The 20394-nt window shown below is 36.3% G+C and overlaps 2 protein-coding genes and 3 pseudogenes across 4 annotated transcripts; 3 read left to right on the top strand and 2 right to left on the bottom strand.

The window, feature by feature from the left end:
* LOC108995161 (phosphoinositide phosphatase SAC8) lies at positions 1-6395 on the top strand. 3 transcript variants are annotated; one of them, XM_018970656.2, is made up of 20 exons: positions 1-321; positions 433-507; positions 887-1017; positions 1136-1227; positions 1379-1436; positions 2182-2238; positions 2452-2485; positions 2682-2762; positions 2855-2961; positions 3145-3231; positions 3327-3404; positions 4174-4238; positions 4425-4523; positions 4638-4749; positions 4893-5001; positions 5107-5179; positions 5271-5364; positions 5465-5551; positions 5881-5947; positions 6064-6395. In XM_018970656.2, the coding sequence occupies exons 1-20, from the start codon at positions 168-170 to the stop codon at positions 6192-6194; spliced, it is 1791 nt and encodes a 596-aa protein (XP_018826201.1). In that variant the 5' UTR covers positions 1-167; the 3' UTR covers positions 6195-6395. The 3 variants fall into 3 exon arrangements, with proteins under 3 accessions (XP_018826201.1, XP_018826203.1, XP_035545714.1); XM_018970658.2 differs by having other exon boundaries at positions 4638-4737; XM_035689821.1 differs by lacking the exons at positions 4893-5001; positions 5107-5179; positions 5271-5364; ... (1 more) ...; positions 5881-5947; positions 6064-6395 and having other exon boundaries at positions 4630-4737.
* A 2401-nt stretch (positions 6396-8796) lies between these two features.
* On the top strand, positions 8797-9828 carry LOC108995163 (protein RESPONSE TO ABA AND SALT 1-like). The gene has a single exon (XM_018970663.2). It carries the CDS (start codon positions 8983-8985, stop codon positions 9667-9669), a length of 687 nt encoding a protein of 228 aa, XP_018826208.1. The 5' UTR covers positions 8797-8982; the 3' UTR covers positions 9670-9828.
* Positions 9829-13005: 3177 nt separating this feature from the next.
* Positions 13006-14021, bottom strand: LOC118348286 (annotated as a pseudogene).
* A 141-nt stretch (positions 14022-14162) lies between these two features.
* On the bottom strand, positions 14163-15319 carry LOC108995132 (annotated as a pseudogene).
* A 400-nt stretch (positions 15320-15719) lies between these two features.
* LOC118348287 lies at positions 15720-19387 on the top strand (annotated as a pseudogene).
* The last annotated feature ends 1007 nt before the right edge of the window (positions 19388-20394 follow it).

The following is a 20394-nucleotide window of genomic DNA, read 5'->3' on the forward strand; positions in this document are numbered from 1 at the left end:
TATTCGTTGTACCTGACGAGTCGTTTTGACCTTCCCTCGTCTCATCTTCCCCTTCCGCCACTGCATTGCATCCACGTTTACCATTTCCTTTTTCTTTCTTTCTTTTTTGTTTTTCAAAGATTTCAAATCATTCAAGCGGAATTCTTGCATCCAAAATTGTGAGAAAAATGGAGGGTGGAGCTTCTTCAGGTGGTAGATTCAAGCTCCACGACCAGCTGGAATTGCAGGAATTTCAGGAAATGTTTGTGATTAAACCCGTTGAATCACCCGATCGGGGTTTCTCGATAGACCGTCGTGACGGTAACTGCCGGCCACTTGATGGTAAAGGATTTCCCAGTCTCGTGTTTCGAATTTTTCTTTAGGGTATGCTTGTTGATGCATGAATATTATCTGTGCAATTTAATTAAAAATTGACGTTCTTGATTCTCACAGGTGATACTTTCTCTGACAGTCCTTCCAAAGTATCTACAATTTATGGTGTGGCAGGAACTATTAGATTGCTTTCAGGTAATTCCGTGGCACATCAAGATGTTTTCGATGCCCATTCGCATTTCCTTTCTTCTTCTAATAATGTACTCTCTCTGTGTGTGTATGGCGCGGGCGCGCGCGCAAACGAGTGCTTAATGCTATCGAAGCTTCGTTTTAGTTCATTTGAAAAATGTCGTGCTTATGTAATGCATAGCTGATACATGGACTTCTTGTCAATGTAATTCTGTTATTTGAATATGCTTTGGAGACTTCTTAATGAATTTCAAATCTCATAAGGCTGAAACTGGAATCGTATGATTCTTGAGCTAACTCGCGCAATTAACTAGCCGTCTCGGCAATATGGTTCTTGTTAGTTGTTAAGTGAGATTTCTGCTTAGTTCTCTGTGCTTTGGTTCAGGAACATATGTACTTGTAATAACTTCTCGGAAGGAAGTCGGAACTTTTCTTGGTTCTCCAGTTTTTAGAGTTATTTCCATGAGGTTCCTACCCTGCAATATTGAAGCTCTGAAATTTTCGACCTCTCAAGAAGTATGGTTTTACCTTTTTTTTCTTTTTTTCTTTTTTTTAAATATATATATATATATATATTCTGGTCTTTATAAAGCATTAGTGGGCATCTCCTGTAATTATAATTTCTTTTATGCAGAAAAGAGATGAGGCTTACTTCAGAACTCTTTTGAAAACAGTGGAATCGACTCCGGGGTTATACTATTCATATGAGATGGATATAACTTTGAAGTAAGTTGATTTACCTTGTGACTCGCTGTCCTTTAAGTAGATTTCCACTGTTTGCATAGATGTCGTGTTCTTTATCATTTTTGTACTCAGAGTCAGATATATATTGGACTACATGCTGCATATTCAAGATACATTTGATCATGTCTACCAGCTTACAAAGAAGATACAAGTTAGCAGAAGGATGGATAAATAAACCACTTTGGAAGCAGGTTAGTTAGCATGACAGGTCTATCTTCAGGGATAAACTTTGATCTGAAATGATCCAATATCGTTGCATTTAACAAATGGTATAACTTAGTTGCTGTTCTGTGCTTAAAAAATTTGAAGCTTTAACACGTGATCCAATGCATCTCAAAAGGAGTTGGTTTTGTTCTTAAAAAAGGGCTAATTTTTTACTCCAATCTTAATTTTTTCCTTGTTATTATTTTTTTTTTAAGTTTAGCATTTTAGGTATGGGTCTTTTAGGGTTTCCTCTGGGTTTTCTGATTTGCATGGTATTAAAATAAAATTTCAGAGGGCCACTTCTCAACTCTGGTCAAGTTGATGCCTTGAATGCCAGACTTGGGGGAGGGTTTTCTTCTGGTATTCGTGTGTGAATCAATGGATTAAAATCAAAGTTCGTCTTTTCTTTGCTGACCCCATTGATACTAGTTCCTCCATTAGTTGGTGACAGAGCTGCGCCTCCTTGCATTCTCATGTGAGCTAAGAAGATAATTTTTTTAACTTAAAAAGTTTGATTGCGTAGTAATGCGAATTTCAAAAGATTTATACTAGGTGATGAGAGTCTCAAAAACTTTTTTAAGTTTCCAATATATAGCAGACTCCAGATAGTGTTTTTGATCAGTGTATTCTCTTTATCTTTTCTACTCTTCCAATAGTTCTTAGGTGTATTTTTCCATTTCAAGAATGATCCATATTCCTGAATTTGTTTCTGATTGTCTATTTGTATTTCAGGCTGACCCTCAATTTGTTTGGAACAGAAATCTTTTGGAGGACCTTATTGAGTCTAAGGTTAGATATGGTTTCTGTTAAGTCTAAGTCATCCCTTGGTTAGCATTTTAATGGGAATTGTTTTCCTGTTTCCGAAGTCAAGAACTGCTCATTTTCACTTCAAGAAGAAAAAGTATTTTCAAGAGCTTAAAGGAAAGACAAACTTGGCACTTCTTTTGCTAGAAGCATTTAAAACTTCTTTCCCCTAATCTGCATTTATCTTTCTTGTTGCAGCTTGATGGTTTTATCATTCCTCTAATACAAGGAAATATCCTGAAGTTTCATACTCCTAATGCGTTTTGGTTAATATCATTCGCCATCCCTTCCTTTTTCTCTTCTCTTTATTTATGTGTGTGCAGGAGCGAATGTCATGCGTATACGAGACAATAAGACACAGAAGTAAATTTATCATTATATTCCAGTAAAAACCAAATATACAGTGTTTTCAATTAACTGTAGATTAAGCTTCCAGGCAATACAGCTAAAGCTAAACAGTGCTCTTGCCACAGTCACATTAATTTCAAGGAGGTGTACTCGTCGTCTAGGTACAGCATTTTGGAGATAATTGGTTTGTACAATTATTGATTGGATATCCTCAAAAAGATATGAGTTATGAGATTGTGTGATGATGACATAGGGACAAGGATGTGGAGAAGAGGAGCTAACCTTGAAGGAGATACTGCAAATTTTATTGAGACTGAACAATTGCTAGAGGTTGATGGTTTCAGGTTCTCACTATTGCAGGTACCTGTACTGTATCTGATAGGGGTTCAGAATTAATTGTGTTTCAAAGCATTTTATCCTACAGGTCAATTTGTATAGACCAGATTTCTTAACTTGGAGTTGCTTCTTGTTTCATTTTGTAAATTAGTCTCAAAAAGGGAATTAACTAGAGAAGCAAAGCTTGGTTGATACTCTCTATTTCAGGTGCGAGGTTCAATTCCACTTCTTTGGGAGCAGATTGTTGATCTCAGCTACAAACCACGACTTAGAATTATAGACCATGAGCAAACGGTACAAGTCTTACTTCAGGATGGAGCACTTTCAGTGTTGAGTTGTATTATGATGAGTGGCAATTTATATGTGTATATTTGGCTTTCTGCATCCAGTCAAACGTTGTGGAGCGCCATTTCCGCGATCTTTTGCAAAGATATGGAGAAACGGTTGCAGTTGACCTAACTAATAAAGTAAGGGTCTTTGTCTCTCTTATCTTCCCCTCTAAATCATGAGTCTGGCCTATAATATAATTTCTTCTTGAAAGCTGTTTGTAAATCTGCAGAGTTTGGCTAGCTAAATATATTACCTAATTGTTTCCTTTGATATTTATTTATATGGACTATATCACTGAACAGATTGATCAGAATTTTGAATGTGGATTCCTTTTAGTCAGGTGGTTCTTCGTGCATATTTGGGTAGTCACGTTGTTGGATTTCCTTGATTGTGTATGAAGTACACAGGATGGAACCAGGACTTCTTAGTCGGGGATGCCAAATGGGATCGGGGTGTGTAATAAACTATCCCATTTCGAGTCTGAAAAGTATTTTTCCAATCATATATACATTTAGCTATATATAAGAGATAATTTTATTAAAAAACTGAATGACCAAGGGTGGGTCATGGCCCTACAGGCCCCACCTTGGCTTGGTCACTAGAACTACACAAGTTTTAAGCTTTTATTTTCTGTACAAGTTTTCTTTCTTTCCAATCCCTAGGGGTTGGTTCAAGTGGTAAGGGCCTTGGTCTTGGTGCTATGCTCCCTCCAGGTCTAAGGTTTCTTGGGTGCAAAAAATTTCTAGGGACCACGTCCCATCAGTGAAAAAGCAAACGAATTACCTGATTTGTGTGATGGGGACGCATTACAAGGATCCGAAGTTTAACTAGGTGAAAGACATGTTATGTTTGCATGGTCTATGATTCCTTGTCATTAAAAAATTGAATTAAATCTTGTTTTTGTAGCATGGTGATGAAGGTCAGTTAAGTGCAGCATATGCCGCTGAAATGCAAAAGCTGCAGGTTGTGAGGTGACATTTTAGACTTTTATGGTATTTGTTCATTTTTACTAAACCAACTTATCAAATTTTAGAAGTATTTTCTATGGACTTTGATTCTTGTTGTGCTTTATCATAGCATATTTTCTCAAGGCATCGCGGTGCTTCAGAGAACATCTTAATTGTTATAAACTCCTTTTTTTTCATAATTTGCTGCAGATACGTGTCGTTTGACTTTCATCACTATTGTGGCAACTCAAACTTTGATAATCTGAATGTGCTTTATGAGCAAATCTCAGAGGATTTTGAAAAACAAGGGTAATAAAAAATATATGGAGCTTTACTTACAAACTTGTATTACTATGCCGCAATCTAGGAATGCTGGCTTTCCATAATTCTGTTTTTTTAATTACTTCTGTTCCAGCTGAGCAGATACTTCCTCTTAGACACAGAAGGAAACATACTGGAGGAGCAGAAAGGAGTTATTAGAGTTAACTGCATTGATTGTCTTGATCGAACAAATGTCACCCAGGTTTGGAGAATGGTATTTAGTGTAGTTGATTATTATCACTTGGTCATTTATGATTGGTATGTTTGTTACCTGATAGATATCATATCTGCAGTGGTTAAGGACCATGTTGTTTATGGTTTTTATGGTTCTGAGCTTCCTCCTTGTTTTCTTAACAGACTTTTCTAGCTCAAAAATCAATGAGTGTACAGTTGCAGAGGATTGGATTACTTGCTTCTACAGAGTGCATTTCTATGTTTGCTGAAGAATATGGAAAATTCAGAAGATGTATGGAATTATTTATATTTCTCCTTATATCCTTCTTGCTGAGTCAGAATTTGCCTGTAAACTATGTTCTCAGTTTCATTATTAACAACTTTTCTCTGACACTAGTATGGGCCGAGCAAGGCGATGAGATAAGCCTTGGTTATGCTGGGACTCATGCCCTGAAAGGAGATCTGGTTAGGTAAATCAATTTGAGATTAAGATTTCTAATATCGGTGTTAGATTGTTTGTGCATATTGAGCGTAATAGATCTTGGATGCAAAATGCTGCAGATATGGGAAGCAGACTGTAGCCGGACTAATCAAAGATGGAATGAGTGCCATTTCAAGATATTATTTGAATAATTTTCATGATGGGGTTCGGCAGGCAAGTTCCTTATCTTTGATTTTCACTTATGAAAAACAACTCATTTAAATGAAAGGAACCAGTATTACTAACCTACTTTCATGAAACTATGTCTGCTCAGGATGCTTTGGATCTTATAAGTGGTCACTATACTGTCAGTAGAAATAATCCTTCGCCGTTCCAATTAAATGGATTCGAGGCAGTCTCTGTAAGTAATATGAGTGGATCAATAACTTACGTATCTCACTTCTATTACTTGCTGCTATCTACCATCAATGGTACAGAAGCTAACTACCCTTTATCTTAGTCAATGCTGTATGGTAAAATTATACAAAAGTGTATTTGCAATCTAACTGCTCAAACACAAAAAAAGAACAAAAAGTTGGTTAAATCTGACGAAGTCCTGCCTAGTTTGCCTGATTATACTAATTTTCAATTGTAAGAAATCCATGTCATTTCTTGAGATAGCCCATTGATTTGCATTTTTCGGAGTTGTCTCTGACTAAATGTTTTGTGATAAAAACCCAAAAACTGCAGTATCTCCCAGTGGCATCAGCTTTGTTAATTGGAGGTTTGACGCTGACATCCTTCACACTTCACCAAGGTATCATTTCTCATATACTTTTTCTTGTGCTTTAAGGGACAAAATAAAAATCCATCCTAAAGGGTATTCACTGAGAATTTCAAGCATATATATATTGTTTGTTCTGTTATCTGTAGCTGGGCGAAATGCACAGCAATATATGACTTCTGTATTATGGGCTGGAGTAACCGCTGGAGTTATGGCAATGGTGAAAGCTAATGGAAGGCAGTTCTGTTCTAGGCCTCGATTGTGTGGTCTTCTGTCATGAAGCCTTACTTTTTCCATTTTGTTTTGGGAAAATTGTACATAAGTTATTCTTATTTACTAGCTTGATATCGTTTTAAACTACGTAATATAGGATCAACTAATGTCGAATATTTAGTTGCTTTTTCTTTATTCTAGATTTTGTTGGTATTTGGGAAAATTCTACACTTGTTATATGATATATTTTAAAGAAAAATTCTACTCATCATTCTCAGACCATACATCACACATAATTTGTTTCTCTTACTAAATGTGTAGTGTTTAGATGATGAATAGAATCAATTAGTCTGTGAAGAGTAAAAAAAAAATGATGAGTAACAAAATTCTATTTTAAATGATGGCTATTTAATTAACCAATAGAAGTAATTATATATTAACATGTGTAACTGTGAATAACTAGATATGGGAGATAAGAAAAGATCTATTTACAGTTTTGAGTGGAGAATTGCGTGTGTAGTTTCATTGATGAGCGAAAGTAAAAGGAAAAAAAATTATTTTAAAAATGATATTATTATAATTTTAATTTTTTTAATATAATTATATGTGCTTACATAAACAGTTTTAATTTAAAAATTGTACGTAAACTAACTTATAGGGTAATATTTTCCTCTGGCAACTGAAAAGAGAGCAGGCAAATTCAAAGAAGTGTCTTTGAGAAAACCATATTCCTTATCGCATCAGTTTTTATGTATGTTTTCGAAAACAAAGAGAAAAAAAGATAACATAAGAAAGGGCTAAAAAAAAAAGTTAAAAAGAACAAACAAAACAAAAGTTTACATTTATTGTCTCATTTGTTTTCAGAAAATATTTTATTTTATTTAATTATTATAATTTTTTTAATTTTTAATACAAAATAAAATAAATAATTCAATTTTTTTTAAATTTTAAAATAAAAATAATATTAAAAAATATATTTTAATAATATTTTATTTAACTTTTTAACTTTAATTTTATCTTTAAAAACAAACTAGCCCCAAACTCCCATGAGAGAAATCTATTCCGGAAACGCATGTGGGAACACATGGAAGGCATGCATGCTTCAGATCTATGCATATGGGTAACGTTATTCTTAAGAAAAATAGGAAAGCTCCGGGGTGAGTTACCCCTGGCACGTGTCCTAAATAACGCACCGCTCTGAAAACTTTATAGTTTTTAGTTCAAATGAAAGTGTTACGAAAATAAAACTTTTTGAGACGTAATTTATATTATATTGAGATTTAGGAAAATAAGTTGATAAATAAAATTTTATGACTGTCCTTTTCGGCTTTTTGTGTATTTTGCTAATGAAATTTAGCCAAATCATTAAATAATAACATTTTTTAACTAAAAAACTATTCAAGTTTAAAAAATTAAAAATTTTGAAAAGCTTTTCCTTGTCGCGAAGTACTGCGCGCACCGATGGCTCCTTCACAGTTCGTTGGGATACTTTTAAGCGCTACTTAAAGGAATTTCAGAATATTTTATTATTATCTTTTACTTATTTTTCATTATTATTTTTTATTATTTAATATTATTTCATTGCTTTTTATTATATTTTTATTATTATTTATCGAATATATGACAATATCTAACTATCCAAATGTAACCTTAGACGGTTTAGATATTGAAGTCATTATTATTTATTATTTTATTATTATATTTTATTTACTCTTTATTACTATTTAATATTTTATTATTTTTATTTTTTCATTATTATTCATGAGATATTTAAAATACTTTATTGTCTAAACGAAACTATTTAATGAGTATTAATATATACAACACATTTTCATAACATATTTTACAATAATATTATAAGATAAAAATATTTTTATAAAATATTTTATAAAATTATTCCTCATTTAATATATTGTTACGAAATATATTGCAGAAAATGTTAAAAAAATCTGGCTCGTATGTTTTTGTAAGTGAGTTGAGATGAGTTGAGATTAAAATTAATAAATTGAATAAATTATTATTAGAATATATTTTTTAATATTATTTTTATTTTAAAATTTGAAAAAATTAAATTATTTATTTTATTTTATATTAAAAATTAAAAAAATTATAATAATTAAATAAAATGAAATATTTTTTTAAAACAAAGAAGGTTAGTTTCCTAATCTCTTAGGGCAAGTTTGGTAACCAAAATAAAATATAAAATTCTCATATTATCTCATCTCATCGTTATATTTTTTTCAAATTTTTATATAAAATATAATAAACAATTTAATTTTTTCAAATTTTAATATACATTTTTTAAATTCTAAAATAATAATAATAATAAAATATAATATTTTAAATTTTAAAATAAAATATAAAATTCTCATCTCATCTCTCAAATCTGTCCTTGGTAAAAGAGAGAGAGGAGAGAGAGAGAGCGCGGACGTTAAAAACTCAGTTCGCCGTCCCGACATCACGCGTCCTGTGAAAGGACACTCTTGATCTTGTAGTCGTAGAAGCCGCCGAGAGAGAGAGAGCGTTAAAAACTCTGTTTGCCGTCCCGACAACACGCGTCTCGATTTCTGAAGGGATACTCTTGTTCGTGGCGTTTATTATCATTACAAATTACAAATCTCTGTCCGCTTCCGGCGACCACGTCTCCGAAAATAGAAATCAAACACCATTCTTGCCCCAGAAGTATCTTCTGCAGATCAAATACTTCCCCACGAAGGAAAAAATTACAGAAGAAAAAAAAATTCAGTCCATTACTTCACGTTACATTCTCATGATCCTCTGTCCTCCCTTTTCCATACAACCACCCAACTCACAGCCTAGCTCTTTTCTCTCTGCCATCTAGCTCTACCTCTACTATGCGAAGTGGGTCAGGAACAGCCTCATTCGAAGCCTTTCTGGAAGGCTGGCTTGTCCGCCAAGAACATTACCTCGATGAGCTTCTCTCGGCTCGGCAACATTGCCACGAAATCAGAGACGAAGACCTCAAAGATTTGGTTTGCCGCATCCTCGCACACTACCAAGAATACTACGAAGAAAAATCGATGGTCGCTCAGAGGGACGTCTTCCTCGTGTTCTCTCCCACATGGTTCACCTCCTTCGAGCGCACCTTCCTCTGGATCGCCGGTTTCAAACCCGGTTTGGCATTCCACCTCATCAGCAACTCGGTGGATGACTTGTCCGAGAACCAGCACCAGAGAATGAATAGGTTGAAGGAGGAGACGAAGGTGGAGGAACAGGCGCTCAACCATGAGCTGGCAAAGATTCAGGAGAGAGTGGCGGCACCACCGTTTCTGGAGATTCTGAGGAGTGGGGGGCGGTCAATCGATGGGGAAATAAAGGAGGAGGACAATGTGTTCGCGGCATGGAGGTCGGCATTGGAGTCAGTGGTGACCAATGCTGATGCTCTGAGGACGAACACGGCGGTGAAAGTGGTGGAGATACTTAGTCCAGCTCAAAGCGTGAGGTTCTTAGCCGCAGTTTCTGAGCTTCAGCTCAGGATTAGGAGTTGGGGCTTGCAGAGAGAAGCTGAAGCACAAGAATAAATTGGGAATGAATGAGTGATAGCTTATAGTTTAATGAGAACCTGAACTCTCTATCTCTCTCTGTTTCTCTCCTAACCTACTTTTATGAATTTATGTTTGTCAGGTTGCTGTGGATGGATCTTATAAGTGGTCAATATACTGTCAATATTGAGTGGATTAATATATATCTTACATATCCCACTTCTCTTACTTGCTGCTACCTACCATCAATAGAACAGAACCTAGACTGCCGCCTTTATCTTACTCAATATTGTATGGTAAAACGATACAAAAAAAGTATATGCTATCTAACTTCTCAAATACAAAAAGAACGAAAAGACCCAAGTCCTGCCTAGTTTGCCTGATTATTCTAATTTTCAAATGTAAGAAATCCATTCAGTTGCATTTTGAAGTTCTCTGACTATATACACGTTTTGTGGACAAACCCAAAAACTTCAGTTTCTCCCAGTCGCATCAGCTTTGTTAATTGGAGGTCTGGTCTGACGCAGACATCCTTCGATCATACTTCACCAAGGTATCATTTCTCTCATATATACTTAGTTCCGTGCATTAAGGGAGAAAAAGAAAATCCATCCTAAAGGGTATTCACTGAGAATTTCAAGCATATTGTCTGTTCTGTTATCTGTAGCTGGGCGAAATGCGCAGCAGTATGTGATTTCTGTATTATGGGCTTGAGTTAATATGAGTCATATGACAATGGTGAAAGCTAATGGAAGGCAGTTCTGTTCTAGGCCTCGATTGTGTGGTCTTCTGTAATGAAGCCTACTTTGTCCATTTTTTTTTTTTTTTGGGAAAATTGTGCATAATTTATTCTTACTTTCTAGATTTATACTGTTTTAAACTCCGTGTTATAGGATCAACTAATGCTGAATATTTTTCCTTTTGGTTTGTTTATAGGAAGCAACTCTTGTCACTCGCTCGCAACCAATGACCAATTTGGCTTCTGCACCCATCTCCTCAGTTGTCTAGCTGCATCCACTTTTTCTCAATTAGATCATGGCTCATTGACTATCAGATCATGACCAGAAGCCTGTAAAATCTTTTGTTTGAGTCCCGCTACGGACAAAGGGATTCCACAAACATGGTGCCGCGTCAGTTTTTTTTCTTTTTTTACGAATCTCATTTCTCAAAGTTGTCTTACTTTCCAACTTTTTCAATCCCTCCAAATCCAGCCATCGTCTTTTATAGTGTTTTCTCCGTTCCTTTCCACTTCATCGTCCCCATCCGTCAGCTGTTTTTCCACTTCTGTCTCCATTTCCGCCGGCTGCTTGCTTTTTTCATGACATATTGCCATCCAAGGAAGTAGATCATTGCAATACCACTTTCCCGTCAAAGGTCAAAAGACAAAAACAATGAGAAAATAAATACGAGAATACAACAAGACATCTAGAAAGAACTTATAAAGGTTTAATATTCGGAGATAATCCAACAAGACATCTAGAAAATCGTACACAAATCATTGACGTTTTTCAAAGAAACCGCTACCCATTCTTTGGAAGCACAAAGATTTCCATATACTTCGATCCAAAAAGCTACAGTTTTTTCTCTTCAAACTTCCAAAGAAAAGAGAGAAGCACAAAATTGAGATTTGGGTTTCTTCCTTTCCTAATCAAAATTGAGTTTGTAAAATTCTAAATTTTGGTAATTACCTCTTATTTTTATAAAAACTTAATCAAGCCCAGCTATTTTGATGTGTTTATAATTTAACAATAAAATTGATTATTCACTTAAAACGAAATGTAAACATGACACCTTATCTAGCAACTGCAAGAAATGTAAACAATGGCTTTCTATTAATTGCAAGAAACACTCAAGTCAGCAACCTGGTATAGTCATATAAACACAGTATGAGTAACTATATCTCATACAAGATCAAACAGAGACCTGTTATGCCATATAAACACAGAAGCTATAGTCATATAAACATTTACGGAAAGACCTTGTGGAATGATTTCTACAATAAAAAATATTAGTATGACTGATATTTAGAAAGTTGGTTGACTTCCCACTTTGTTCTACATGGTAACCCACAAATTGCATTATTATGTAATATAGCTTTCATATGTAATAGAACTTCGGTTATAAAAATAAAATTTATGTTTGACTAAAAAAATATCAAAGTAGCTACGCTCGAATGGGGGTGGGGTTTTTTAACTGTGATGCCATGAAATGTTAAAAAGATCCAAACTTGAAGAGAACCCTTTGACGAGCTGAGCAATCGAAACAAGAAACCCAATTTCATCTTAGTATAACACTGGAAGGGGGAGCATTTTTTCTTTCTACAGTGATCCCATGGAATGTTAAAAAGATCCAAACTTGAAGAGGACCCTTTGACGAGCTGGTCAATTGAAATATGAAACTCGACTTCATCTCAGTATCACAATACTATCTGTAACGCACCCCAGGTGTTTGACAAAAATATTCCGAGATCCGCTCAGTGGAGCACCTCCAGAAGAAAGAGAGAGAGAAGACGGAAGAGAGAGAGAAACTTTTGATTAAGATTTTGCATGCCATTACAAGAGTCTCGTTCCCCTACTTATACTAACCAAACCATTAACTAACTAGTGGGCCATGGCCCAACCCCCTCTAACCCAGGCATTAAACACTCAAAGCCATGGGCCGAATCCAACAACTACCCAAGCCCACTATGGTTTCCAACAACATACTCATCGATGGCATCCCAAATAGAAAATGCCCAGCAACATCGAGAATAGCAATGATAGATGCTTCCAAAGGTAAAATCAGTAGCTTCTTCTTTGTTTGGGGCTTCACGAAATGCTTTTCCATATTCTCCTTATCCTTCTTTGTAAGTCCCAAATTAGATTCAATTTGGCCCATGTGAATCCCAATTGACATGATTTTTCCTTAAGAAGGTAGGCAGAAACATCAAATGATAGTCATGAATCCAAACGTAATCCTCTGGGTTTAGAACCTCAATCACCCTTGCAAGAAAATATTATTTGCCGCCACATATGCCTCCCATAGAGACTGATCAAACCGTCCACCATGATTTGCTGAAAAAGGAAGCATGTAATGAAAGAGCAGCCACAAATGCTATTTACAAAACCTAAGATACAACCTCGACAAAATATCAGGAGGTAAAAAGGCAAGGACACACTTGAACCTATCCAACAAAAGCTACAAGACATCATCTTGTTCTACGGAATCCATATCCACCATCCTGTGGAAAATACTCAGTGTCTCCCTAGGACAATTGTTCTATACATGTGCACACAAACTAACAGCAAAACAAGCCACAACATAGCTATCTAGCAAACAACGAAACAAATCCTCCTTAGTCTAGCCTGAACGAGCATAGCCAGCTAACAACGAAGTCTAGCAACAAATCACACTCTTATCTAGCGTTTCATCAAACACCTTTGGAAGATCTTGACTTTGGCTATCCCACAATCTCTTCACAATTACTAAATTACTTCGAGGCAATGGCATTAGGTCCTGAAACAACAGATCCACCAATACTGCTTTTATATTTTTTAAGTGCATAATAGCTTCATTTCATTGAATTAAATAATGCAAGCCTTTTCAAAGTCTTGCAGTCTTCAGACTTTGCCCTAGAGAAGGATATGTCAAAGACCCCTTCCACAAGAAGTTGTTGACAATTAATAAAGTTCTCCTTGAATTGTGAGCTATCATACATGCTTTTGAGGCTCTCCAGAATTGTAACAGTATCAACTAGAGATAGGTATTTCAGCAAATGTTGTTACTCTTCATTTCGCAAGTTTTTCATAAACTCCTCATAGTTTAAAACATCGTTCAAATCTATACAGCTTAGTGGAGAGTTATGAATTGTTAAGATTTGTAGGTTTTCATTCTGAGACTTGTCCCTTTTAAGTTGCTATAGTTGCATCCCTTGCCCTAAACGGTTCTGCATTCTTTCAAATCCAAAACTTGGAAAACCAACCTTGCCATCATTGTGTAATCGAGGGACAACAGAATATGAATAAGCCTCGTTAGACGAAAATTGTTTGTCATCAACCAAAATCGAGCTAGCTTTAGACTCCTCTTCTGAGCTATTAAGCTTGGATGCCTAATGAGACCACTTCCATGTCCTATCTCAACAGAAACCATTGGTGATCTTCAGAAGATCCAAAGAAATATGAAGACCATTGTTCATGTAAAATAGCATCTAGATTTTTTGTAAGCTTCTCGACTGGAGATCACTTTAGATGACTCACAGAAGTCCTCTTCCTTGAAAGCATTGTTCTATCCCACACAATTGATTGAGTTGGACCCCTAAAATCCTCTTTCTCTTCACTACCATCCTCTTCAGCTGAAAAAATAGTAGAATAGGTAACATCATCGGGATCACACCTAAATCCTCTCTCAAACATTTAATCAAACGACTTCCCTGCTCTAATCAAATGCCTACACTTCCTGAGAGATGCTTTCATCTCATCTCAATATCCAAACACTACAAATACAAATATTTTTCAATTTCAAATCTTCAACTTTTTTTTTTAAATAATCATTGTCTAATCCCAAACTTCTAAACAAAACACAAAAGAATAATTCAACTTTTTTAAATCTAAAAATAAAAATAACATTAAAAAAATTTATATTCTAACAATATTTTAACTTTATAATATTTTTATTCAATTTTTTTTCTCTCTCTTTTCCCAAAACCTATAAAAACTTAAACAATTTCTAACTCATCTCATCTCAACTCAAATATCTCACTACTATTCACAAATTATCTCAACTCGTCTCATCTTAACTCACTATCCAAACCAGGCCTACGCTTTTTATCATGAACCACTTCCCTCTTTGAATCATATTCCATAACACAGACATATGCCCTAGAAAATGCATTTCGGAACTCAAGAGTCATCAAGTTTTTTTAATGCATACTTTATGTCTTCATAGTTTGTGTACTCCACAACCCCTCTTGTACCACCATTCTCAAGGAAGGCTTGGGAGAAACAAGCATCCCCAGCTTGTCGCATGTGATCCTTAAGGTCTTACCATGAAGCAGGAAGGGACAATCCAGTGACAAGCACATGAAATTCAAAGTGCCTGGATACTCCACCACGTCCACTCCGGCCTGCTATGACCACTATAACAATCTCTTGATGATGAATGCCCACGGCTACCATGTGCAAGTTCCACCTGTAGCCGTTTCCCACCAAAATCATAGCCATCACAACCAAGAATGGCATCTTGAGCATCTTCAAACTCAACAAATGCATAACCCAGGGGTCTTAGCAGTACCTTCATATCGATGTGGGCTATGTTGTTTTCCCTTGTCGGGATCAGAGACTAGAAAGCAAGACCACGACCTTTGACGGGAAGCAGTCAGATCTAAGGAAAAAAGAAAAGTATGAGAAGCTATCGGATCTGTGGTGATCGGAAGACAAAGAACATGTAGTGACGATGGAAGAGATAGTTCTCTTAGCTCTCTCACATGATGTTCTCAACCTCCTGTGAGTAGGGCTGTAAATGAACCAATTTGTTCAATAGCCCGCTCGATACTCGCCTAGTTAAACTCAAATCGAACTTAACTCGTGAATAAAAAGGCTCGCCATGAAAGCATACACCAGCTTGATTAGTAAATGATACATATCTAACTAAACTCAACTCTACTCAGCTAAGACTCATTAAGGCCCACTCGATTATGCCCGAGTTGAGTCATTAGCTCAACTCAATTAAAACTCATTTATATCTCTCATATATATAAAGTGGCTATCTAACAGAAATTCTTATTTTAACAATTTTTTTTTTATTTTTCTGTTAATTTTTCCTGTATTCCGTTAACTCCCGTTAATTTCGTTTGTATGGTAAAATTAAAAGCAGTGGAACGCCTGTTGAATATACTACAAATATATTGACCCTTCGACTTCATTGATGATCTGCAACATGTTGGAAGACCAAACGTCTCCTCCACCAACAGTGCGAAGTGGCCAAGGAATGAAAGCGATCTGAGGCGTTTCTTTGGTTTTTGACAATGAATGAAATTAATTTCGTTTCCATACGACCACCTAACTCACAACCTAGCTCTTTTCAACTCTCTACCATTTAGCTCTGCCTCTACTATGCAAAGTGGGTCAGGGATAGGAACAACCTCATTTGAGGCCTTTCTGGAAGGCTTGCTTGTCCGCCAACATTGCCACGAAATCAAAGACCAAGACCTCAAAGATTTGGTTAGCCGCATCCTTGCACACTACCAAGAATATTACGAAGAAAAATCGATGGTTGCTCAGAGGGACGTCTTCCTCGTGTTCTCTCCCACATGGTTCACTGCAACACCATTGTGTTTGTAACCCTTTCTTGTATTCTAAAATTGTAAATCAATGTGATACACGAAAAAAGAAAAGTTGACAGATGACTGAAACTAGAATGATAGCTCACTTTGAGGGTGAGGTCCTCTGGGAGAAAAGAGAAAGAAAGGAAATAGAAAATTTCATTCAGGTTTTTTATATAAAAAGGAAAATGTGTACATCGTCCTACTTATGGGACTGACCACTCTACACGTCAACAACTAACAGAATTATATTCATTTTCTAAACACTCACTACACGACACAACAAAGCAAACGGAATACCGAATTAAAGGAAATGGAAATACAGACTTGACTGGATTGGAATGGGCTGACTGGCCTATTGGACTGACTAAGAAGTAAAATAAGATAAAGTAACTAAGAAAAGAGACATTGGGTTTCACGGCCTTAGCTCAACTTGACCCATGTAGGCCCGCACCCTTTAATCCACCTTCAGCTTTCTCAAACGACCTCATATGACAACAGCCCTAACTCCCCCAAATCATTCTCTTCATCTCTACACTTCGTCTCTTCATCTCTACACTTTGGTGTATAACAAAGCTCCCCTTTTCAAATCATCTTGCCCACAAGGTGAGGATAAGACCCTTTCAACCATTCATAGGATTCCCACATTGCATCGTCTTCACCCTACCCTTGCCACTGCACCAGGTGTTCAGTGATGGGTAAAGTGTGCCGTGACTTGCGAAAACATCTGCTAATGATTTTTTTCCGGTTCGGACTTCAGCACTCCTACTGCATCCGTGGGTGGCAACTTTGTAAGGGGTATATTTCTCTGACCTAATTTCTTCTTGAGTTGCAATATGTGAAAAACTGGATAAATGGTTGCTGTTTGTGGAAGTTTAAGCTTATAGGCCACTGAACCGACCCTTTGTATGACCTGATATGGCCTATAAAACCTTCAAATATTTTTAATAGGTCACTGATAACTGTCAGTAGGATTGTAGACACAGATAAACCCATTCCCCTTCCTCAAAGCACTGGTCTTTTCTTTTAAGGTCTGCATATTTTTTCATGCGATCTTGAGCTTTCTTGAGGTTGTGCTTGAAGATTTCCAGCATTTCCTCCCTAAATTTTAGGGTTTCTTCCACTTCATCAACTCTAGTTGTTCCTGGCGTGTAACTGAGTAACCTGACTTTTGACAAGTGTCACAGTCTCTAATAAACATTTTTACATCTACCTTCATCCCTGTCCATCGAAAATCCCTTCTCAATCTATGAAGGGTTTTATCATAATCCGAATGGCCCCCAACTGGGCTATCATGTAGTAACTATAATAATATGTTCTTCAACTCCCCAACATCAGCAACTATGACCCTCTGCTTATAGAGCAAAACTCCATCCCTCATAGTATAGGCAGCAGGCAAATTTCCCTGCTAGAATTTATTTAATAAATCTTGCATATTTGGGTCTTGATTACATGCATTTTTAACGTCTTCCCACCACTCAAAAGTAGGCAAAGAAATAACTGTTATAGCTGCCTCATCATCAAATTCCTCCATCTCAGCCCTTCTAGACTAGGCATCCGCCACCTTGTTGTCTTGTCCCTTCTTGTACTCTACAACCAGATCATAGCCTAGCAACTTGGTAATCCATTTATGCTGCATTGGAGTCCCAATCTTCTGATCCAACAGATGCTTCAGACTTTGATGATCTATTCTCACTAGAAAAGGGTGATCTAGTAAGTAAAGCCTCCATTTTTTAGCTGCCATCACTAAGGCATAGAGCTCATTTTCGTATGTGGATATAGATAAAATCCTTCCTTTTAGAGCCTGATTGTAAAAAGTTATAGGCCTCTTTCTTTGCATAAGGACAACCCCTATAGCAGTTCTTGACGCATCACACTCCACCACAAATGACAGTGTAAAATTTGGCAAGGCTAAAACCGCGGGTTGAGTCATTGCCCCTTTCAACTCCTCAAAGGCCTTCCTAGCTTCCTCAGTCCAAAAAAACTGGTTTTTCTTAAGTAACTGGGTTAAAGGAGCTGCAATACTTTCATACCCCTTAATGAATCTTCTATAATACCCAGTTAATCTCAAAACCCCCCTAAGTGACTTAAGAGTAGTGGGAAAAGGCCAACTCTTCATTGCTGCCAGTTTTTCTAGATCAGTCCTTACACTTCCTCAGTAACAAATCTGCATTTAGAAAGCTTAGCTAGCAAACAATGTTTTCTCAAAAGCTTCAAAGTCACTCTTAAGTGCTGCACATGTTCTTCCAAGGTCTTGCTATAGACCAAAATATTATCAAAAAACACTAGGATAAACTTTCTTAGGTATGGTCTGAATATATCATTCATTAGACTTTGGAAGGTTGAAGGGGCATTAGTTAATCCAAAAGGCATTACCAAAAACTCATAATGCCCTTCATGAGTCCGAAAGGCAGTTTTGTGAATATCATCTGGTTTGACGCTTGTATTTGTAATCCTTTCTTGTATTCTAAAATTGTAAATCAGTGTGATACACGAAAAAAAAAGAAGTTGACAGATGACTGAAATTAGAATGATAGCTCACTTCGAGGGTGAGGTCCTCCAGGAGAAAAGAGAAAGAAAGGAAATAGACAAATTCATTCAGGTTTTGCATAAAAAGGGAAAATGAGTACATCGTCCTACTTATGGGACTGACCACTCTGCACGTCAACAACTAACAGAATTATATTCCCTTTCTAGACACTCACTACACGACACAACAAAGCAAACAGAATACCAAATTAAAGGAAATGGAAATACAGACTTGACTGGACTAGAATGGGCTGACTGGCCCATTGGATTGACTAAAAAGTAAAATAAGATATAAAGCAACTAAGAAAAGAGACAATGGGCCTCACGGCCTATACTGCTCAGCTTGACCCATGGTAGGCTCGCACCCTTTAATCCACCTTCAGCTTTCCCAAACGACCTCGCACGACAACAACCATAACTCTCCCAAATCATTCTCTTCCTCTCTACACTTTGGTGTATGACATTCACCTCCTTCGAGTGTACCTTCCTCTGGATCACCGGTTTCAAATCCGGTCTGGTATTCTGCCTCGTCAGCAACTCGGTCGATGACTTGTCCGAGGACCAGCACCAGAGAAGGAATAAGTTAATGGAGGAGACAAAGGTGGAGGAACAATCACTCAACCATGAGCTGTCTTTTAAGAGAGCATGGCGGCACCACTGTTGGTAGAGATTCTGAGACATGGGGAGCTGTCGGTGGATGGGGAAATAAGGGAGGAGGACATCGTGTTCGCGGCGTGGAGGTCAGCATTGGAGTCGGTGGTGGCCAATGCTAATGCACTGAGGACGAACACGACGTTGAAAGTGGTGGAGATACTCAGTCCATCTCAAAGCGTCAAGTTCTTGGCTGTAGTTCCTCAGCTTCAGCTCCAAATTAGGAGTTGGGGCTTGCAGAGAGAAGCTGAAGTGCGAGAATCAGGTGGGAATGAATGATTGATAGCTTTGTTTGATGAGAATTAACCTGAATTCTGTCTCTCATAGTTTCTCTCATAAGCAGATGCTCAGGTAGGGAGTATAATTTTTTTTATTTTTTATTTATTTTTTTTATTTTTTCAGGGGCAAAATTAATTTGTCTGGCAATTGTGTTCGACGAGAAGAAGCTTAGGTCGTAGAAGCATCAATTAATGTACTTGGGGTTTGCGGTATCTGTACGTGTTTGTTATCCAAGCAACAATTAATTTATGAGTTATTTTGTGTCATTAAAGTTATCCAGCTCATAGTAATCATCAGCTATCAAATATGTGATCTTAAATGACATTTTTTGAGTGTCATTTAAGTGTTTTTTTTTTTTTAAATTACTTACATTAACATGTAGCAGTAGCACACTCAATGTACTGAGTTTAAAAAAAAAAAATCATGTGAGGTGTGCTCTACAGACTGATGTATAGCCATTCTTTTTTTTTTTTTTTTTTTTCCTTTTCTATTTTTTGGAAGAGTACGAACAAATGATATATTCATCCTATAAGGATGTGCAAGTCATTAAAAATGAGTGATTTTGTAAGATATATAGGATGAGTAGTACTTCATCCACAATCTAGAAGTATATAATAATTTCTATTTTTATTTTATTTGTCTTGATTATTAAAAAAATATTACTGCAAAAAAAAAAATAGAAAAGAAAGAAAGCACATATATCATGTATTCTCCATACAAAAAAAATACTTTAACTACAAATAAATTATATAAAAATAAATTTTCAAACTAACACGACTTAATGTAATACATTAAATTGTAAAAAATTTTATTATAAAATAGATTTAACCTATCAATATTAATTTATAAATTTAATTTTGTGAGATATCTTTGTATAAATTATAAAACTTGTAGAAAAAAAAAACACCAAAGAAGTAGCACCTTTGGAAAAGCACGTGATGAAGATAGCAGCATGGAAGACACCAAAGAAGTGGTGCTATTTCGGGAACAATACGACTTTAGAGAGG

Source organism: Juglans regia, chromosome 4 (genome assembly GCF_001411555.2).
Source record: "Juglans regia cultivar Chandler chromosome 4, Walnut 2.0, whole genome shotgun sequence".
In the NCBI taxonomy this organism is placed as follows: Eukaryota; Viridiplantae; Streptophyta; class Magnoliopsida; order Fagales; family Juglandaceae; genus Juglans; species Juglans regia.

What these genes read in the sequence shown, in the direction of transcription:
- LOC108995161 (XM_018970656.2), top strand. Translation starts at nt 168, where the DNA reads ATGGAGGGTGGAGCTTCTTCAGGTGGTAGATTCAAGCTCCACGACCAG. An exon ending in CAGTTGACCTAACTAATAAA is followed by an intron (nt 3,405 to 4,173) that starts GTAAGGGTCTTT and finishes TTGTTTTTGTAG; the next exon opens with CATGGTGATGAAGGTCAGTT. An exon ending in TCACCCAGGTTTGGAGAATG is followed by an intron (nt 4,750 to 4,892) that starts GTATTTAGTGTA and finishes TTTTCTTAACAG; the next exon opens with ACTTTTCTAGCTCAAAAATC.
- LOC108995163 (XM_018970663.2), top strand. Translation starts at nt 8,983, where the DNA reads ATGCGAAGTGGGTCAGGAACAGCCTCATTCGAAGCCTTTCTGGAAGGC.